The sequence below is a fragment of the Cervus elaphus genome, chromosome 13 (genome assembly GCF_910594005.1).
Source record: "Cervus elaphus chromosome 13, mCerEla1.1, whole genome shotgun sequence".
Classification (NCBI taxonomy): Eukaryota; Metazoa; Chordata; class Mammalia; order Artiodactyla; family Cervidae; genus Cervus; species Cervus elaphus.
In genome coordinates this window covers 34,758,005-34,779,409 of record NC_057827.1, presented here as the reverse complement: position 1 = coordinate 34,779,409, position 21,405 = coordinate 34,758,005, and the positions used below count along the sequence as shown (strand labels likewise).

At 43.5% G+C, this 21,405-nt stretch overlaps 1 protein-coding gene across 1 annotated transcript in view; it reads left to right on the top strand.

Moving 5' to 3' along the window:
* ETFA (electron transfer flavoprotein subunit alpha) overlaps window positions 1-12,736 on the top strand; it is a 70,647-nt gene extending 57,911 nt beyond the window's left edge. Inside the window, exon 12 of the mRNA XM_043921811.1 lies at window positions 12,438-12,736. Coding sequence (XP_043777746.1) covers window positions 12,438-12,476 — 39 coding nt within the window. The 3' untranslated portion in view covers window positions 12,477-12,736. The remainder of the gene's footprint in view (window positions 1-12,437) is intronic.
* Window positions 12,737-21,405: the final 8,669 nt, after the last annotated feature.

Here is a 21,405-nt window from a genome sequence, read left to right as displayed (position 1 = left end):
CTGCTTGCTGTGTTTGAGAGTCAGAGGCCTTCCTAACAGTGACAACTGTGGGGAAGAACACTTATTTCTAACTCCTCACACTCTTAATATTTTTGTGTTCTTTCTGCCCTACTACCACCCTTATGTTTGCCCTCTCAGTGAAAGAATTACTTCAGTGATAGAGTTGAGCACCTGATATCCATTTGGCCACATTTAAAGGTCCTAGCTTATGCGTGGGCTGGCCTCTTTTTGTCCCTCAGGGCTTGTCTACAAGTTTCTAGGTTACCTTGTGCAGAAATTACTTAGGCAGTAATTGAGGCTCTGAAAGTAGCATCCAACGCTAGGTTTACTAACCCATCACGTAGATCTATAATGAGCTTCTGTGGGCCTTTATGGAGAGGCTGCAGCCTGAGAACAGAACCAGGGGTGGTCTCCCCAGCAAGAGGACTGGCCCATTGCCATGGCTTCTCTAGCACTTGTATGATCCAGATGAACTCATGAGTGTAGTTTGAGAGCACATCTGTATTTTGAAGTGTGTGCTCATGCTCAGTGAAGAATGGGCCCTTCAGATGCTCAGCAATTACTTGGTGGTGGCCCAGCCTGCGTGCCAAGGCATCTTTCCCTGTGGAAACTCCCGCCACCCCCAACTCCCCCGACACACCCAACCCAGAAGAGCCTCTCTCTTGCATGGGAAAAATACAGCCCATCTTCTGTGGTCCTGGGGTTCTGTATCTGAAATGTAGGGTTTAGGTAGGTTAGCTGCTCCTGTGACCTGGCCCAGCTGTATAAGAACTGTGACTGTGGTGGCAGTCATTTGACCAAGATATTCCAGTGGGATGAAAAGTTACTATGAGAAAGATAAATATTTTTGTATTTCTGTGTAATAATACCTTTGTTCAAGTAGAAAGCATTTAGTTCCAGTGAAATATAGATAAAGGGATAAAGACCTTTAAATTTAAAAATGAAATTAAATACTTGCTGAACCCCAACCATGTCTCCTGTTGACATGTTTGCAAACAGACATCGAATGTAGTTGCCTTTTATTTTTCTTCAAGACAACATTTTAATAAATTTGTAAGTAATTTTGTTTAAGGTATGTCTTCCTGTCTGCTTGTGTACTAAAGCTGCCCACATACTTGATCAAAGAAATGAAGTGTTAAACAGTCAGACGTTTGTGATGTTCATACTGTGGATACCTGCCTTGGGGGAGGAGCATCTCTGTAGCAATGATGGATGCAGTGGTGTCCCACAAGCTGTGCCTCTTGCATTAAGGGCAACTCCTAGGTTTAACATGAGAGAGTATGTGTGTGTCTGTTATGTGTGTCTGCACACGTGTGCGTGCATGCTCAAAGAGATATTGAGAGTTCTAGGACACTGGAAGTGGAAAAGGACCTCAAAAATCATCCAATAAGCTGATTTCCAACTTGAGATTCTCAAGTTATTTTTGGTGTTTTAAGAAGCACACTTTAAAAACTTTTTCTGAATTTCTTATTGAGATAACATAGCTTTATAACATTATATAAGTTTCATGTGTACAACATTATATTTCTACTTCTGTATACCCTCCAGTGTGCTGACCACCAAAAATTTAGTCTTGCCTCATCATCATATACTTGATCATCTTTAGTCGCTGTACCCTCCCCCCAGCCCTTTCTGCTCTGGTAACCACTACTCTCTTCTCTGATTCTGTGTGTTTATTTTTATTTGGTGTGTTCATTTACTTTGTTTTGGGAGGGGCTGTCTTTTATATTCCACATGAGTGAGCTTGTCTTTCTCCTTCTGATTTAGTTCACTTAGCATAATACCATCAGGGTCCATCCATGTTGTCACAAATGGCAAAATACTATTCCATTGTGTACCTATAGATCACATCTTCTTTATCCATTCATCCATTGATGGCCACTTAAGTTGCTTCCATATTTTGGCTATTGTAAGTATGCTGCAACAGACCTAAGAGTCCCATTATATCTTTTCAAGTTAGTGTTTTTGTATTTTATGGATAAAAACCCAAGAGTGGGATAGCTGGTTCATGTGGTAGTTCTATTCTTAATTTTTTGAGGACTCTCCATACTGATTTCCAAAGTGGCTGTGGCAGTTTGCATTCTCACCAACAGTGCACCAGTGGTCCCTTTTCTCCACATCCTGACCACGAACACTTGTTATTTCTTACCTTTATGACAATGGCCATTCTAACAGAAATGAGGTGATACCACATTGTGATCTTTCACTTGCAAGTCCCTAATAATTAATGATGTTGAACATCTTTTCATGTGCCAGTTGCCTTTATGTCTTCTTTGGAAAAATGTCTGTTCACCTCCTCTGCCCATTGTTTAATTGGAGTGTTTGTTTTGTCGTTGAGGTATATGAGTTCTTTACATATTTTGGATATTAACCCCTTATTGTATCTATGATTTGCAGGCATCTTCTCTTGTTTCATAGGTTGTCTTTCCATTTTGTTAATGATTTCCTTTGCTATGCAGAAGCTTTTTAACTTGTCATTTGTTTATTTTTGCTTTTGTTTGCCTGAGGAGACATATCTAGAAAGATGTTGCTAAGATTAACGTCGTCAAACTACTTGTGTTTTCTTCTGGGAGTTCTGTGGTTTCAGGTCTCACAGTCAAGTTTTTGATCCATTTTGAATTGATTTTGTGTGTCAAGTTTCATTTTTTTGCCTGTGACTGTCCAGTTTTCCCAGCACCATTTATTGAAGAAATCGTTCTTTCTCCATTGTATGCTTTTTGTTCCTTCATTGTAAATTAATTTTATTTCTGGGTTCTCTATTCTCTTCCATTTATTTGTGTGTTTGTTTTTCTGCCAGTCCCATGGTCTTTTGACTACTATGACTTTGTAATATAGTTTGAAATCAGAGACTGTGGTACCTTTAGCTTTGTTCTTTTTTCTCAGGATTGCTTTGGCTTTGTGTGTGTGGGGGGGGGGGGGCGGTCCTTTTATGGTTCCTTGCAAATTATAGAATTTTTTTTTCTATTTCTGTGAAAAAGGTCCTTGGGATTTTGACAGGGATTGCACTGAATCTGTAGATTGTTTTGGGCAGTATCAACATTTTAAAAATGTTAAATTTTCCCATCTATTAGCATGGAATACGTTCATTTATTTATGTCTTCAGTTTCTGTCAACAGTGTCTTACAAAACAAAACAATGTCTTAAGGTTTTAGTATACAGGTCTTTCACTTCCTTGGTTAAATATATTCTTGGGCATTTTATTCTTTTTGTTGTGATTGTAAATAGAATTGTTCTCTTAATTTCTCTCTCTGCTGATTCATTGGTAGCATGTAGAAATGCAACAGATTTTTGTATGTTGATTTTGTACCCTGCAACTTTGCTGTATTCATTTATTATTTCTAATAGTTTTTTTGGTAGCATCTTGAGAGATTTCCGTATATCAAATTATGTCATCCACAAGTTTTTAGTGACATTTTTACTTCTTCCTTTCCAATTTTGATGACTTTTTTGTCTTTTTCTTGCCTAATTGCTCTGGCTAGGAATTCCAATACTATTTTGAATAAGAGTGGTAAGAACAGGCATCCTTGTCTTGTTCCTGATTTTAGAAGTATAACTTTCACCAAGCTTTTCACCACGAAGTGTGATATTAATGGGTTTGATATGTATGACCTTTATCATGTTGAAGCACATTCTTAACATACCACTTTATTGAGAATTTTTATCATAAATTGATGTTGCACTTTTTCTGCATCTACAGAGATGATTGTGTGGTTTTTATCCTTCATTTTGTTAATGTTGTGTGTCACAGTAACTGATTTGAACCACTGATATTGAACCACTCTTGCATTCATGGAATAAGTCCTACTTGATCATGGTGTGTGATCCTTCTAATGTATTGTTTGATTTGTTTTGCTAATAATTTTGTTGAGGATTTTTTTCATCTGTATTCATAAGAGAATTGGATTCCAATTTTCTCTTTTTTTTTTTTTACATTGTCTGGTTTTGGTATCAGGATGATGTTGGCCTCATAAAATGAGTTCGGAAATGTTCCCTCTTCAATTTTTTGGAATAGTTTGAGAAGGGTGGATATTAAATCTTTAAATGTTTAGTAGAATTCACTTGTGAGGCTATCTGGTTCTGAACTTTTGTTTTCTGGGGCGCTTTTTGATTACTTTGAGCTTTTTGATTCAGTCTCTGTACTAGTGATTTGTCTATTCTTATTCTCTATGTTTTTATGATTTAGTCTTGAAAAGTCTGATTCTAATAATTTGTCTGTTTCTTCTAGGTTGTCCTATTTGTTGGTATATAGCTATTCATAATATTCTCTTATAAGCCTTTGTATTTCTGTGGTACCCATTGTTATCTATCCTTGTTTGTTTTATTTGTCAGAGCCTTCTTTCTATTTTAGGTGAGTCTAGCTAAAAGTTTGTCAATTTTATTTATCTTTTCAAAGCACTAGCTCTTAGTTTTGTTGATCTTCTCTATCATCTTTTTAGTCTCTATTACATTCATTTCTGCTCTGATCTTCATTATTTCCTTCTTCTGCTGATTTTGGGCTTTGTTCTTTTATTTCTCCTTTGATTTTTTTCCATTGGCTCAATAGTTGTTCAGTGACATGTTGTTCATTCTCCATGTTTTTGTGGTTTTTCCAGCTTTCTTTTAGTTGATTTCTAGATTCTTACCATCGTTATCAGTCTTGAGACTCGTTTTGTGTCCCAGCATACAGTCTATCCTTGAGAAAAGTTCCATGTGCACTTGAGAAGAATGTGTATTCTGCTGCATTTGGATGGCATGTTCTGTACAGATCTACCATATCAGGTCTGGTGTTTCACTTAACTCTGCTCTTTCTTTATTGACTCTAATCATCTATTGGTTGATGCAGTGGAATCTCTTCCTGTCACTGTGTTGCTGCCTTTTTCCCTGTAGGTCTGTTAATAGTTGTTTTATGCATTTCAATGCTCCTTTGTCAGGTGCATATGTATTAGTAAGTTGTGTCTCCTTATGAATTGTCCCTTTTTCATTATATAGTGTCCATTTTTGTCTTTTGTTAACTTTTTTGTCTTGCAGTCTTTTTGTCTGATGTGAGTGCAGCCCTGCTTGCTTGCTTTCGGCTGCCATTTGCTTGGAGTATCATCTTCCAATCTTCTGTCCCTTAAGAAGCCCACATTTGACTCTTGGGAGATCATCTGGAGTAAGACATAACTGTTATTTGCCTTTGGCAAGAACTAAGGCAGTGTCTATCTCATGCTGCTCAGAAATTCTGAAGCACAGTTATATATGCCTTTGATTAATACAAAGTGGTGAGGAAGTTAATCAGTCCTTAAAAATGCAGTCTTGGGAAAAACTAGTTAAGAAGATATGAAAAATTCTACTTGAGGTGCAGCTTCTCATTTATTACCGTGTGAGTAACAAGCAGGATGTGTTCTTCTTAAGTTGTCTGTGTCTCAGAGAGATGTGATTTAGGGAAGCTGCTGAGCAAGTTGTTGGCACAACTAAGCCAGGTTCCTGCTCTGTTCTCTTTCTCATTACTGCCTTTCTCACTCATCAGGTACCACAGCTGGTGGTTCACCACTGCTCCTGTACCTCAGATGAATTGCAGTGAATAGGACCACGTCTTCTACAGGCTCTGGCAACCAAGGCAGAGCTAAACAGAAATCAAATTGTTTTCTCAGTTGAAATCAGAATTAAGTGTAGCACAGATGAGTATTATAGTATTAGATTGGTGCAGAAGTAATTGTGTTTTTGCATTGTTGAACTTTGCCCTTTGATATTGGACTACATTCTTAATGTGGTTATGTTATGCATCATTTTGATGTATATTTCTCCCTTTATGTTTTTTGCTAATGACTTATCACTTGCTGTGTATTTATATTTATTTTAAGCTAGGGAAATGATGTTAGATAAAAAGCAAATTTGAGCAGTTTTCTTATTCAAGTTCAAAATAGGTCGTAAAGCAATGGAGACAACTTGCCACATCAATGATGCATTTGGCCCAGGAACTCCTAATGAACATACAGTGCAGTGGTGGTTCAAGACATTTTGCAAAGCAGATGGGAGCCTTGAAGATGAGAAACACAATGGCCCAGCCATCGGAAGTTGACAGTGACCAACTGAGAGCAATTACCAAAGCTGATCCTCTTACAACTACATGAGAAGTTGCCGAAGAATTCAGTGTTGACCATTCTGTGGTCATTCAGCATTTGAAGCAAATTGCAAAGGTGAAGAAACTTGATAAGAGGATGCCAAAGTGTTGTCTTCTCTTATCCTATGCAACAGCAGTGAACTATCTCAATCAGATTGTGGCATGCAATCAAAAGTGGATTTTATACAAAAGTTGATGATGGCTGGTTGAACAGAGATGATCCAAAGCACTTCTCAAAGCCAAAGTTGCACCAAGAAAAGGTCATGGTCACTGGTGGTCTGCTGCTGATCTGATCCACTACAGCTTTCTGAATCCTGGCAAAAACATTGCATCAGAGAAGTATGCTCAGCAAATCGATGAGATGTACTGAAAACTGCAATACCTGCAGCTGGCATTGATCAACAGAAAGGGCCCAGTTCTTCTCCATGACAACACCTGACCAGACATCGCACAATCAATGCTTCAAAAGTTGAACAAATTGGGCTATGAAATTTTGCCTCATCTGCCATATTCACCTGACCTCTTGCCAACTGACTACCACTTCCTCAAGCATCTTGACAACTTTTTGCAGGGAAAATGTTTCAACAACCAGCAGGAGGCAGAAAATGCTTTCCAAGAGTTTGTCAAATCCCAAAGCATGTATTTTTATGCTACAGGAGCAAACAAACTTATTTCTCATTGGCAAAAATGTGTTGATTGAATGGTTCCTGTTTTGATTAATAAAGATGTGTTTGAGCCTAGTTATAATTTAAAATTCATCAGTCATCAAGACAGTATGGTACTGGCACAAAGACAGAAATATAGATCAATGGAACAGAATAGAAAGCCCAGAGATAAATCCACGAACCTATGGACACCTTATCTTTGACAAAGGAGGCAAGAATATACAATGGAAAAAAGACAACCTCCTTAACAAGTGCTGCTGGGAAAACTGGTCAACCACTTGTCAAAGAATGAAACTAGAACACTTTCTAACACCATACACAAAAATAAACTCAAAATGGATTAAAGATCTAAATGTAAGACCAGAAACTACAAAACTCCTAGAGGAGAACATAGGCAAAACACTCTCCGACATAAACCACAGCAGGATCCTCTATGACCCACCTCCCAGAATATTGGAAATAAAAGCAAAACTAAACAAATGGGACCTAATGAAACTTAAAAGCTTTTGCACAACAAAGGAAACTATAAGCAAGGTGAAAAGACAGCCCTCAGAATGGGAGAAAATAATAGCAAACGAAGCAACAGAAAAAGGATTAATCTCAAAAATATACAAGCAACTCCTGCAGCTCAATTCCAGAAAAATAAATGACCCAATCAAAAAATGGGCCAAAGAACTAAACAGACATTTCTCCAAAGAAGACATACAGATGGCTAACAAACACATGAAAAGATGCTCAACATCACTCATTATCAGAGAAATGCAAATCAAAACCACAATGAGGTACCATTACACGCCAGTCAGGATGGCTGCTATCCAAAAGTCTACAAGCAATAAATGCTGGAGAGGGTGTGGAGAAAAGGGAACCCTCTTACACTGTTGGTGGGAATGCAAACTAGTATAGCTGCTATGGAGAACAGTGTGGAGATTTCTTAAAAAACTGGAATTAGAACCGCCATATGACCCAGCAATCCCACTTCTGGGCATACACACCGAGGAAACCAGATCTGAAAGAGACACGTGCACCCGAATGTTTATCACAGCACTGTTTATAATAGCCAGGACATGGAAGCAACCTAGATGCCCATGAGCAGATGAATGGATAAGGAAGCTGTGATACATATACACCATGGAATATTACTCAGCCATCAAAAAGAATACATTTGAATCAGTTCTAATGAGATGGATGAAACTGGAGCCCATTATATAGAGTGAAGTAAGCCAGAAAGATAAAGACCAATACAGTATACTAACGCATATATATGGAATTTAGAAAGATGGTAACGATAACCCTATGTGCGAAACAGAAAAAGAAACACAGAAATACAGAACAGACTTTTGGACTCTGGGAGAAGGCGAGGGTGGGATGTATCGAGAGAACAGCATCGAAACATGTATATTATCTAGGGTGAAACAGATCACCAGCCCAGGTGGGATGCATGAGACAAGTGCTCGGGCCTGGTGCACTGGGAAGACCCAGAGGAATCGGGTGGAGAGGGAGGTGGGAGGGGGGATCAGGATGGGGAATACATGTAAATCCATGGCTGATTCATGTCAATGTATGACAAAAACCACTACAATATTGTAAAGTAATTAGCCTCCAACTAATAAAAATAAATGGAAAAAATTTTAAAAATAAAATAAGATTCATGGTCGAAAACTGCAATTACTTTTGCTCCAACCTAGTAATTCTGATGGAAGAGCAGACAGGGTGGCATAGTGAATACACTTCTCACTGGAGCTACCTTCTATCTTTAAAAATCAAAATTTTAAGGTATAACAGCTTAAAAATGCAATTATGCAAATTATGAATGAAAATTAATTATCTATTTGGGATTAAGATTGTAAAATAACATCATAAATCAAATAATAGCTGTGTAAAAAGGACTTTTTTAGACCAAATTTTTGTTTAAAAATTTCAAACTGTATCACATATGACAAGTATAAAAATAGCTGTAGGACTAATAATTCCCTAAGGTATATTGTGTCCACCAAATTTCATCATGTCTAGAGTAACACTGTATGTGCATAACATTTTATTTTCTTTTATTTATTTTTTCACTTCGCCCTTCACCAGTCATTAGTTAGGACAAATTTATTTTTTCTTCATATGACAGAAGTAACATAGTACAGTAATTACAAGCTTCATTTCATATTCTGTCATGGGCATATACTAATTAAATTATCTTAGCAAACTTACTTAATCTCTCTGAATATAAGCATTCTCATAAGTAATGTAAATATCACCTTATAATGAGATTTAAGTGAGATTGTACTGCACTTAGTTTAGTCTGTGTTAAATATTAGCCTACCTGTTTGTATTTTGTTCCATGCAGGTACATAGTAGGTGCTTAGTAAATGGTAATAATCAGAGTTAGAGTTAGACAGAGGGAACCACCTGACTGGTAGTTTTGTTAATTATTTAAGATATAATAACTTTACTGAGCTATAATTCACATATCATAAAATGTATGCTTTTAAAAGGTACAGTTCAGTCTTGTTGTTTTTAGTATATTCACAGAGTTATATGCATCCATCACTGAAAGACTGGGTATAATTGTGTCTAATTGTGGAACATTTTCGTCACACTGAGAAGAAGCCCCATACCTATTAGCAGTCACTCCCTATTCACGTTCTCCCCAGCCGCTGGCAACAGCTAATCTCCTTTGTGTCTCTCTAGATTTGCCAGTCCTGGGTATAGAATCATGTAATACATGGTCTTTTGTGGGTAGCTTCTTAACATAATGTTTTAAAGGTTCATTGTTGTAGCAGCAGTTTATTCCTTTTTATTGCCAAGTAATAGCCATTGTATATATATGCCACAATTTGTTTATCCATTTATCAGTTGATGAACTTTTGAGTTGTTTCCACTTTTTGGCTGTTATAATTAATGTTGCCATGAGCATTCATGTATGAGTTTTTGTGCACTGTTTCATCTTTTTTGGATACATATCTAGGAATGGAATTGCTTGTATACTTTTATAATTTTGTGTTTTACATTTTGAAGAACTGCCTACTATTTTACAAAGTGATTGACTCATTTTACATTCCTACCAAATAATATACAAGGGCCCCAATTTCTCCATATAGTTGCTAGCACTTGTTATTATCTTTTATTATAGCCATCCTAATGGTTGTGAAGTGGTATCTCGTTGTTTTGATTGACTTTTTTTTTTTTGGATGACAAATCATATTGAGCATTTTCTGTGAGTACTCTTTGGCCATTTGTATGTCTTCTTTAGAGAAATGTTTATCCACATTCTTTGTCCATTTTTTTAAATTGAATTGTTTGTTTTTTTTGTTGTTGAGTTATAAGATTTCTTCGTATTTTCTGGATGTTAAACCCTTATCAGACCCTTAGTATGTTTTCCAAATACTTTCTCCCATTTTTTCAGTTGTCTTTTCACTTTCTTAATGATATCCTTTGATGACAAAAGTTTTAAATTTTGAAAAAGTCCAGTTCCTCTGTTTTTTGTTGCTTATGCTTTGGATGTCATATCCAAGAATCTATTGTCATAATCCAAGGTCTTGATGATTTACCCCTACATTTTCTTCTAAGAGTTTTATGTTGTTTAACTAGGTTTTTGATCCATCTTAAATTAATATTTGTGTTTGGTGTGAGGTGAAGGTCCAGCATCATTCTTTTGCATGTGGATATCCAGTTGTCCGTCTCTGTTGGAGAGACTGTTGTGTCCCCATTGATTAGACTTGGCATAACTCCTATCTGTTTAAACCTTTTCCACCTCTCTCCAACATAGCCATTCACTACAGTCAATTCTAATCCCTTTACTGTTTCTGGAACCTACAGTGTTTGTCTGTTTGCCACCTCATTTTTTGCCCAGAATCTTTTTTTTCTCCATGTTAAATGTTCTGATTTTTCATAGTCCATACCAGACTCAACTTACCTCAGAATGCTTGAATTTGGAGCTTTTAATGCCATTCTCATCCTCTTATATTACAGTGTAAGATGAGCAAATTTCTAATCAAGTGGTTCTTAGACCTCTGTCTCTTCCCTCCTTGTGGCCAGGAATCAGGCCTGATCTTCTCTATTTCCCATAATGCTTATCCTGAGGAAATACTAAATAAATGAGTGAAATACAGTTGTGCTGTGACTTATATCAGTAGATTGTCCTTTTTGAGACATAAATTCACTCTCATCTGGTCTTACTGAGTAGGAAGCTGCCTCTGCAATATCTAAAATAGAAAAAAATAAGAATTCAGATCTTTCAGTGTGCTGAGGCCATTAGATACTCAGTAAACTGAGTTGGCATGTTTTTTTCCCTAACCAAGGCATTGTTTGGTATGCTTGGAAATTCCGAGATTGATCTAACAAAAATAATATGGAGCATGGAGAGAGAAAGACCCCTCAACCCTTTTGGGGGGAGTGTGGCAGGGGGACTTTCTGTAAGGTTTTTAAAAACTATGTTCTAAACCAAACTGATGTTTTATTTAAAAGAAGTTGGGCCCTAGCCCATTTTTCATGAAACACGTAGGTCCCACATGAGGCTCGTTTAGCATGTCTTCTGTGTGACTGGCATAAGCTCATGGTCTCTCCGCCGAGGAAACGGGGGGAAGTGGTGCCAGCACTTAATGCTGCCCCTGAGCTAATGCCTGCTGGCTCCGTGGTAAACATGGGCCTTTTAATAGGCTGGAGACAAAGTGACATTCGGAAGAAACAACATGTCGACAATTTCCTTAATAAATTTTGTACGAACACATTATTTCCACCTAATGGAAATGTAGCTCTCTTAAATAATTGAGAGGCTATATTCATCAGTGGCGAGTTCAGCTGGGATCTTTGTGAGCTAGGGCAGTCGACAACCCCTTGGAAGCTGAGTAATTGATATTTTACACAAGTGGCTAGGCTAGTTTTCAAGCAGGCCCTGTGTGACATTCTCCTGCAGTCCCCACATGTAGCCCTCCTCTGTGATCCAGGCTGTCACAAAGCAGCTCCACACCGAAAGCTCCAGCTGCAGCCGCTGAACCGCCCAGGCCAAGGGTTAGTAATGAATCCTTTCTAAAGTGGGAGCCAGCTTGGTCAGTTTCCTTCACTGGGATTTCTTGCTGTTTGCTGACCAGCCACTGCGTTAGCACAAGGCCTTGATTTTAGTAAAGAACGACGATGGGTGATGTCCCGCATGCTCATTTTTATGTGCCAGAAGATGGTAACGTGTGCTGAGGAATAACAACTACAGTGTTTGTTACATGAATGATGAATGAATGAACAAACAGTGAGAAAACAAGTACTAGAGGAAGTTGACAGGAGTCGTGACTAAGCAAGACTTTGAAGGTCAGGCAGGACTGCAGTGAGGGAAGGAAGAGTGCCAGGAAACACAGAGATCAAAAATATACACTGTTCTCAACACAGACAAGAGAAATTGGACTTCCTGTTCACAGTGGTGCCTTTCTGAGGTCTGGGGTTGTGTCACAAAGGCTTCCAAGCCATGAGCGGGCTTTTGGCTCTGCTAGCCACGTGTCCAGGATGGGTATAGTTTCCCCATGGATGGGAAGAGAGGCTGTGGGAAAACAGGGAATTCCTTGGTGAGGCAGAGGGAGGGGGCAGTTTGTACCTCCTGTACCTCGCTGGTAATTCACATTGTTACTTTTGGCCTCTTTGTACTCTTTAAGGAGCTGTGACCTTATCACAATGAAAACTCAAATTGCTTAATTATTAATTTTTTAAATTTGCAGGTTGTTCCTGAAATGACTGAGCTATTGAAGAAGAAATGAGTCATGATCATGTCTTAAGAAGGAAGATAATATCAAAGTATATTCAGCTGAAATCATAGAAATTCATGGCTAATATAACAATCATTGAAAAGTGTGGAGAGCTACATATCATAATTTGAGGAAAATTTCTAACAGACACCAAATACTTTTTTTATGGGGTTATTGTTATTTCTTAATTATTGGTGGTTCTAAACAGTTATTTTTTTGAAATTTTATAGTTCTGTAATACATAATAAAGCCTTTCCATAACTTTAAAACTATTACCAGAAATATGCCTATCTTTGTAAAGGAAGAGAGAAAATTGAAAAAACAGGAGTGAAAATTATTATTTGTTCTTTGCCTGTGTTGTTCATGGATGGCTCTGTATTTTTATAAACATGAATGTTCCCACCAGTCTAATCAACATAATCCAGTTGTTGAGACAAGGAAACTAGAGTGGTAAATTTAGAGTTAAAAAAGCAGGGCCACAAAGCGTGAATATTATCTTAAATATGTTCCAGTCTCTAGAAAATCATAGCTAATGTGACAAAAGCAGACCAGCCTTAAACCTGAACCTGCTGAATGTATTTAGTTGACTTAAATTGATTTAATTTTCCATTTCATTTTAAGATCTTGGCAGTTTACAGTTCTTGGTGTCTATAAAGAAGGGGCAAGCTGGAGAAGGAGCTGCATTGAGACAGTGTGGCCTCCTCTGCTAACAGATAGCTCGATACTGTTGTAAATGTTAAAAGTCTTGCTCAGATATGGCTCTGGCTTTTCTCTCGCCCTCCTGGTGGCTCCCTTTGGACTGCCTTAGAAAGCAGCCAGGCATGCACGCTGGCCACACGCGCGTGCGCTCCTGCACTCTCCCATGCTGCCCTAGGGCACGGGCTGAGGGTGAGAGCGGCACAGCGGCCAGGCGCTTGTGCGAGTGCAGCCCGAGGAACAGGGGCTGGTGAGGTGTCGGCCAAGACTGCAAGAAGGTGTGGGCAGGGATCTGGGGTCTTAGAAGGGTCAGGAGTCAGCAGGTGGGTTGAATGAAGAGAACTGCCATGCTGAAGCTGAGCCACAGAAGGTGTAATTGGTGACAAGAAAGACGGCAGGGAAGAGATGGGAAGTGACTTGTGATACACAAAGGGAGGGAGCAGAGGGCCCAGCGGGCCCTTAGTGTGGCCAGCCTGGGGCTGATTAGTTGAACCCTTTTTTGATGCGTTATAATCACTTGCTGTGAAACACCCCTTGAAGTTAAATGTCACTGGCACTTCTGCCTTCTTGTAGTGAAGTGAGAGGAGCAGCCAAGTAGTGCTCAGTGTTAGAGCTGCAGCACCCTAGCATGCAGAGCTGAGGGCCGGTCCGGCTCGGCCCCCTTGTGCAGGGAGGGACACCGTGGCACAGAGAGACGTGAAGGAGCTGAAGTGACTTGTCCAAGGCCACATAATTTGACTCTCTCTTGCAGAAGTAATGCCTGTATCTTGTTGCTATCTTTGGGGCTCTTGCCAAGGAAGCTAACCTTACTCGGGGCCTTTTCCATTGACTCTTCATCCCTGTGGGATACCATAACTGGGGGGACAGGAGAGAAGCAGAAGTGGAGGCTGCAGAGGTACACCCAGTGTATACAGGGTGTGCCAGCTCAGGGAGGTCCATCCCAAGGGGTATCTTTGTGTGGTTCTTAGCCTCGGGGTTGATCTATTTGGTCTTTCTCCCTTTTGTCTCCCTCCTGTCATGACTGTCCTGCTCCAGCTCCAAGCAGCTGTTCAGTTAATATACTGAATACAATTAATCACCGTCATAATAGCATTAAGTAGGGGCTTCCCAGGTAGCTCTGTGGTAAAGAATCCACCTGCCAATGCAGGAGACCTAGGTTCGATCCCTGAGTTGGGAAGAACCCCTAGGGAAGGGAATGGCAACCCACTCCAGTATTCTTGCCTGGAGAATTCCATGGACAGAGGAGCCTGGCTGGCTACAGTCCACGGGGGTCACAAAAAGTCGGACACGACAGAGCGACTGAGCACACACATGGCGCTTACTATATGTCACATACTAAACCCTTCAATACTCACAACAGCTGTAAGATAGATGCTATTCTTATCCCTGTTTTACAGATGAGGAAGCTGAGGCACAAAGAGGGTATGTAACTTGCGCAATTTCAGACAGCTTACAAACGAGAGCCATGATTTGGAACCAGGAAGTCTGGCTTCAGAGCAGTGGCTTCACCGCTGTGTGCTTCTGCCTCACCTCGGCTGGAGGAACAGGGAGTGGCTGCATGGCACCCTCAGGCGGAGGGTTGTTACTATTCCTTGTCTATTGTTAGAAGTAACCACGTCAGTATATCCAGTATGTTCCACAAAGAGCGGCATGACGTCCTGAGGCCCTGTCACCCAAACAGGTCTTCGGGATCACCCTTCTGGCAACAGGGAGATAGATACTATACTAGCCTGTGTTGAGGAAGGCCTGTCACTTGATCTAGAGGAATAACATAAGCTGGCGGAGTGCTCAGGACAGACAGAGAGAGGAAGAAAAGATGGACGCGATTAGGAGGCTGTTGCAGGAATCCTCTGGCTTATGCCCTGAATGGGTTTGACTGAAAGCTCTTTGGGTACAGAATGGGTCCCCTGAGGCTGTGGAAATGGGTCCGGTGCTGTGGGCGAGGCTGGCAGAGAGTGGGGCTCGTCCTCGAAGGATAGTGTGGGAGCCACGCTGCCGGCAGAGCCTGGGCATGTCTGCACTGGGCTGGGAGGCTTTGAATGCAACCCCAGCCATAAGCGCTCTCTGTGCTGTCTGTGTGAGAGGGGTTTGGTTGCATTTCACACCGTCTCTCACGGGGGTGAGAGGGGTTTTTGTTTTTGGTCCATGTAAAAGTGTGCTTAAGAGGCTGGGAAACCCAGAGAACACTATTGATTATAACAGATGGATTTGGTTAGCTGTTGCCAAACAAAAGAAGACTTGACTGATAACCTTGTTAAAAGCCCATTTAGGGTGATATATTGCTCCAATTTGTATAGCCCTAGGGTTTTAAAAATATTTTGTGGGGCACCCACATGAAGAAGAGTTGCTGATAATCCTTGGTTTATAATAGCACTCTCTTGTCAGTTACCCGCTCAGAGGTGGGAAGGGTAGGAAACTGAAGAAGTCAGGCTCTCAGGAGGGGTGATCTGCCCCAGGGCACAAAGCAGGTGGTAGAGCTGGACACAAACCAGAATTCTGGCAAATATTACTTGTTAAGAACCTACTAGGTGCATTACCTATCCTTCTCTAATACAACGGTCTCCAAAGTGGGTATCATCACCCCTACTTTCTGGATGAAGAAATGGGCTGAGCAGAGGCAGTCAGTGAGATACAAAACCTGAGCCGACTCCAGGCCTGGAGAGCTTGGCCTTTGCACCGTACCAGGCTGCCTCCCCAACATCTTCAGCTTCTCTAGGACTCTCCTCTGGTTTGCATTGCCTGAAAACAGCAAACTTGTCACTAGAAGCATGGAAGAGTGATGGGTGATGGAAATAGGAATTTATTGGGAAGGAAGCTGGTGTTTACTTTCTTTGGTGCCCGGATTGGTGAGTAGTCAGGCCATGGTGAGGTTTTATCTGCCTGGGCTTCCCCATCTTTGCATCCCACAACTGCTCACGTGGTTTTGGGCACTCACGTCCGGCTTGGAGGGCTGTTTCCCTTCCCAGTGTGCGGGCTGCATGGGGAACTGTGAGGTCTGGGACCTGGGCTGAGCACTGAGTGGGCTGGTCACCAGGACACTGGGGTTCTCATCCTGGTTCTTATATGGTCTCAGGGGTGCCCTGGTCACATTCCTTCTCCTTTTAGGCTTCATTTTCCTCATCTGTAAAATGGCAAATTGCACTTGGTAACCTTCCAAGATACCTTCAAGCTTTAACCTGTGTGAACGTGTTGGCAGATATCAAACAGCTTAGGAAAATGGAGACAAGAATCACTTTTGAGAGCTGTGCTGAGTGCTTTACAGACATTATTTCATTTAAGCTTCATAACCCCATGAGGTATTGTAGTATTCTCCACTCTCCAAATGAGAAAACTGAAGCTTACAGAGCTTAAGACACTTGCCAAAGGATTCACAGCTAGTGAGTGGTGACCTTAGGCCGAAGTATACCCTCAACCACATGCCATAACCTGAGTTCCTCTCTGGAAACTCAGTGTGCATGCATGCTAAGTCGCTTCAGTCGTGTCCGACTCTGTGACTCTGTGGGCTACAGCCTGCTAGTCTACTCTGTCCACAGGATTCTCCAGGCAAGGATACTGGAGTGGGTTGCATGCCCTCCCCCAGGGGATCTTCCCAACCCAGGGAGCGAACCTACATCTCTTATGTCTCTTGCATTGGCAGGCGGGTTCTTTACCACTGGTGCCACTTGGGAAGCCACTGGGAACACAGAGGGCGTACCTTATCCAGCCTGACTGGGACCGGCTGCAGTGAAGGGGAGCAAGATGAGACAGCTGAGACAAGTTCAGTCAAAATCAACCAATAACGAAGCATATCCCAGGTGAAAGGCCCAGCGTGGCCAAGGCACAGAAGCACCAAGAACATGACCCAGTCTGGACTCCAATCCCTCAGTCCCCTTTGAGCCTGACTCCTCCATTCTAAAACATTCTTTGCTGAGGGAAGCAGGGGACTTTGTGCTGGATCTGGTCTGCACACTGGCTATCTTTTGTGGCATTTAGCAAACCCAGGTTCAAGAACACCATGCCTCTTCCTTATGCAGTGGAGGTGGAGGTGAGCCTACCTAGTTATGAGGCCTAATTGATGTTGGGGAGGCTCCTAGAGCGCTTGGTGAAAGGTGCCCTGTAAATCTCAGACACTGAAGAGTTCTGCCACATTCATCACAGTGTTTAATGTCCTGATTGATCTCCAGGGTAGTCAATTTCATTTGCTTGTTTCAGGATGAATAGGCAGCCTGCTCCCCTATGCTATAGCCTGGGGCTCTGCATAAAATTATGCCAGCGCTGTCTCTTTGGTAGTTTGCAATAAATTTAGCAGCAAATGTTCCATCATTTTCTTTGGATAATTAAATTAACTATTCACCAAGAGACAATACTAAACTTTTCAGCGCTGGAGCAAAGGAAAAAAAAAAAATCCAGAGTAGTTCTGAATTCATCATTCAGTTTATGCCATGGAAATGTAGGTTTGGGGTTTATACTGGGAAAAGGAGAGGAAGGCAGATAAGGTGCCTCCTGGAACTGCAGTGCTTTAACTCAGGGTGACTCTGGGGCATTATTTATAGGGGAACCGGTGGGGATATATGAGCAGGGTGAGCTCAGGAGGAGCAGACAGTGCCTGGGCTGGGTATTGGGAGTGGGGTTGGGGCACACGTCCTCTCAGCCCCTATCTACCACCCTCTTCTCGCACCAAACTATCAGCAGCAGCAAGTGAAACAACTGAGCTTGTCCCGGGCAGCCTTCCCCAGAATTGCTGAACGTGAGTAGGCAGCACAACACCCAGGCATCCATTATTAATAAGGATGGTGTCTGTCTGTGTCTCCCTTGAAACATTCTCAAAGGGCTTTCCCTTCCATTATGTCATTAGCTATCCCAGCCGCCCTCACAGGGGTGGGTGGGGGCGGAGGGGACGAGAGTTGTTATTCCTGCTGTACATAAAGGGGAAGGATGCAGATCCAGGGATTCGCTGGGAGCCATACAGCAAACCAGAACCAGGGTTGAGCTGAGAATCCGGGGCTTTGGCACACACCCTATGTGCACCACAGCAGCTGGGGCGGAGGGTGGAGGTGGGGTATCCGGACTTCTCTCTCACCCTGAGATGTCCTCTTAAGCCCCCAGAGTTGCTGGGTATCCTTGTGAAGCAACTGTGCAGGTGTCCTATTGACTCGTTAGTAAAATGTGCTAAGTCACCTCAGTCATGTCCGACCCTTTGCAACCCTGTGGACTGTAGCCCACCAGGCTCCTCTGTCCATGGGATTCTCCAGGCAAGAATACTGGAGTGGGTTGCCATGTCCTCCTCCAGGGCATCTTCCCAACCCAGGGATCAAACCCGTGTCTCTCATGTCTCCTGCTTTGGCAGGCGGGTTCTTTACCACTAGGGCCACCTGGGAAGCTTCTTTCTAAGATGAGCTCCCTTGGACCTCATCTCATTTGAGGCTCTGCTCAGCTCACAGAGAGTACAACCCCACTCCTGGTCTCTTTAGAGACGAGGAAATCACACCAGAGAGGAATGTGGGTGCAGCACTGGGGCCGGAGCTTCCGTCAAGAGCTTGGAGGGAGAAAGGTGTTGCTGAGCTGAGAGTCACGGACGGAGTGAACAGCCACCATGGTGAAGGGAATTCCAGGCCACTGGCCTCTAAGTCATTGTACAGGGTCTGTGAAAAACCCGTCTGTGTCAAACCCGTCTGTGTGACCTGAACAGCCAAGGTTTGGGTTGGAGGGCTGACTGGAGAGGGGCCGGTCGTGTCACTCAGGGAAGTCCCGGGTGGACTGTGAGCCAGGCCTGCAGGGCTCTGGCCACGCTGCCCTGGGGGGCCGGTCCCCAGCACTGCTGACTCTGAACCTTGTCGTGGCTGCCAGGGTTGGCACGTCAGGGTGCCAGCCGGGCCACAGGACTGGCTCCTCTCCAGCTTCAGTGGCAAGGCAGAGCCAGGAGGCTGTTCCTGCGGAAGGGCCACAGGGCTCTGCAGGGAGGCCGGGCAGGTCCCTCCAGCCTGAGGAGCCATGCAGGCTGACTACTCCCTCTCTGGGTCTCCTGATGATACCTGGTTTAATTCCACAAAGTTCGGCTCACCACATCCAGCATGGCATCTAATCCCGACAGACCTGGGTTTGAATTCTGCTCCTAGTCCAGCTGTATGCCCTTGGGCAAGTCATTTCATAAATCATCCTCTGTCTCTGTGAAGCAGGGAAGACAGCACCCACTTTGCAAAACTGTGATAGAGAGGGAAGCCCACCAGGAGCCCCCAGCACAACAGCAAGTGAGTAAGTGGGGCCACTGTTGTGACCACCCTCTCGTTGGCTTACAGGAAACAGCAACTGCTACTAGGCCTTCCTCCCTTCTGAGAGAGCCCCAGAGTGGGCTCCCTGAGTGAGTCGATGAGCAAGGAGGGGGTCTTACCCAGAGCTGCAAACCTCCCAGGGAGGGCTTGGGCTCCATCTCTACTGGCGCCCTGCTGCCCACCAGCTATAGCTGGGCTGTGGTACCCGGGGGAACCGTGAGAGCCAAAGCTTTTACTCTCTACCTCCTGCGCTCCAGGCTGTGAGACGCCACCCTGCGCCCGCCCTCAGGCAGGTGAGAGGCTTCCTCTTGCGGTCCTCTACCTGGTGACTGCAGACTCTGTCCTCGGAGAGGTCAGACCACGTCCAGGCTCCATCTGCCTGTGCGGCAGCTCTAACACTTACTGCCTGGGCAGGCAGGAAGGCAACCGTGAGTGCTCAGGCACAGTTTCACCTCAGGGCCATTTGTAAATGCCCTAAGAAACCAGCTCTTAAAAGTGGAGCTCTTCTAGGTGGGGAAACTGAGGGAGAGAGTGGGGCCACTTGCCTACCATCTTACCCCACTGCTCTCCTCCCAGCCCTTTTCTCTGGAGTAGAAGCCCAAGCAGAGGTGACTGCCAGCTAGCCACGGGGGTCTCACCTCCAGCACAGGACAGGCTCATTTACTTGACTGGGTGGCCAGCACTAGCCCATGTGCTGGGGCCACGGGAACTCAGCCAAGAGGGCATCACAGCTCAGCAGGCTGAGCCTGGCCAAGGAGGGTAGCTGTTTCTAGTCCAGCAGATGCAGACCGCTAAGAACAGACCCCACAGCTCCTACCCTAGAGATTATAAATCTTGTAATACCCTCTAGCCCATATGTGACAAACCCAAGAATGACCCTTTTGCTTTCAGAAACTCTACAACCTGGGAGCCCCAGCACCTAGCGCACAGCCAGGCGGATCTGAACTCCAGTTCCAGTGCCTCTCTTATGAGTGTGTAACCTCAGGGAAGTTTCTTAAACCTCTGAGCCTTGGGTCCTACACCTGGAAAATGGGCCCAGTGATTTTCCACCTCACAGGGCCACTGGAAGGGTTAAAGGAGCCCAGGGGGGTAGAGGCCTTACAGAGTGCTCAGTCATGGCGGCTGTGAATGACTGTGCTGCTGGCGATGGAATGCCTCAGATTACACCCCTAAACAAGCTCCGTTTGACACTGTTCCCTTTAACATCTTTTCTGACAAATGCTGATCTCCCCACGAATAAGGAGAATGTTCTTTGTGGCCTGGGGGCAGGCAACCAGCCCATTTAGGAGCGGTGACCTCACCAAGAAATTCATTTGAGGCAACGGGAGCCCTTGAACTGAAAAAAATTCTCTTCCCTTTTTCTTCTGGACATCGAAAACAAAACAGTTACAAACAAAACCCCTTGGAGGCTCTCCAGGAAGGGACACACTGGTCCAACTCAAGCGCCTGGGCCGGAGTTTGAGGGGCTGACACACATGGGGGAGTCAGAGGCTGGGCCTGGGCCTTAGCAAGGCTGTGAGGGTCTGGGGCAGGTGGCCAGCATCCCTGACTGCTCGTGGGGTATGAGAAGGGGGCCAACATTCACGTGCACGGCTGGGTGGGTGGTGGTGCCCCAGCTAGGAACCCGGGAGGAACAGTAGGCTGCGAGCAAGACATCTCACTCAGCTTTGGACCTCTAAGTTTGAGATCTCTGAGGAATGGAGCCCTGGGTCAGGGAGCTGTGTCTGGGAGTTGCTGGCAAGGAAGACAGAATTCTGAGCTCCACTGTGGTGGGGAGATGAGTAAAGGGAAGGTACTACTAGTCCAGAGTCATACAGGCAGTGTGACCACTTCTCTCCTAGGGTCTAGGGCTCCTCTACAAAAGCATTGGGGATACTGGAGAGGAGTTGGGGGGGCTCCCTTGGTGGATTTTCAAGGCCAACCCAAACCCAGAGAAGCCACTCTGGGGTCCTCACCTGGACTAGCAGCCAAAGGAACACCTCTGCCAACTGGAAGTC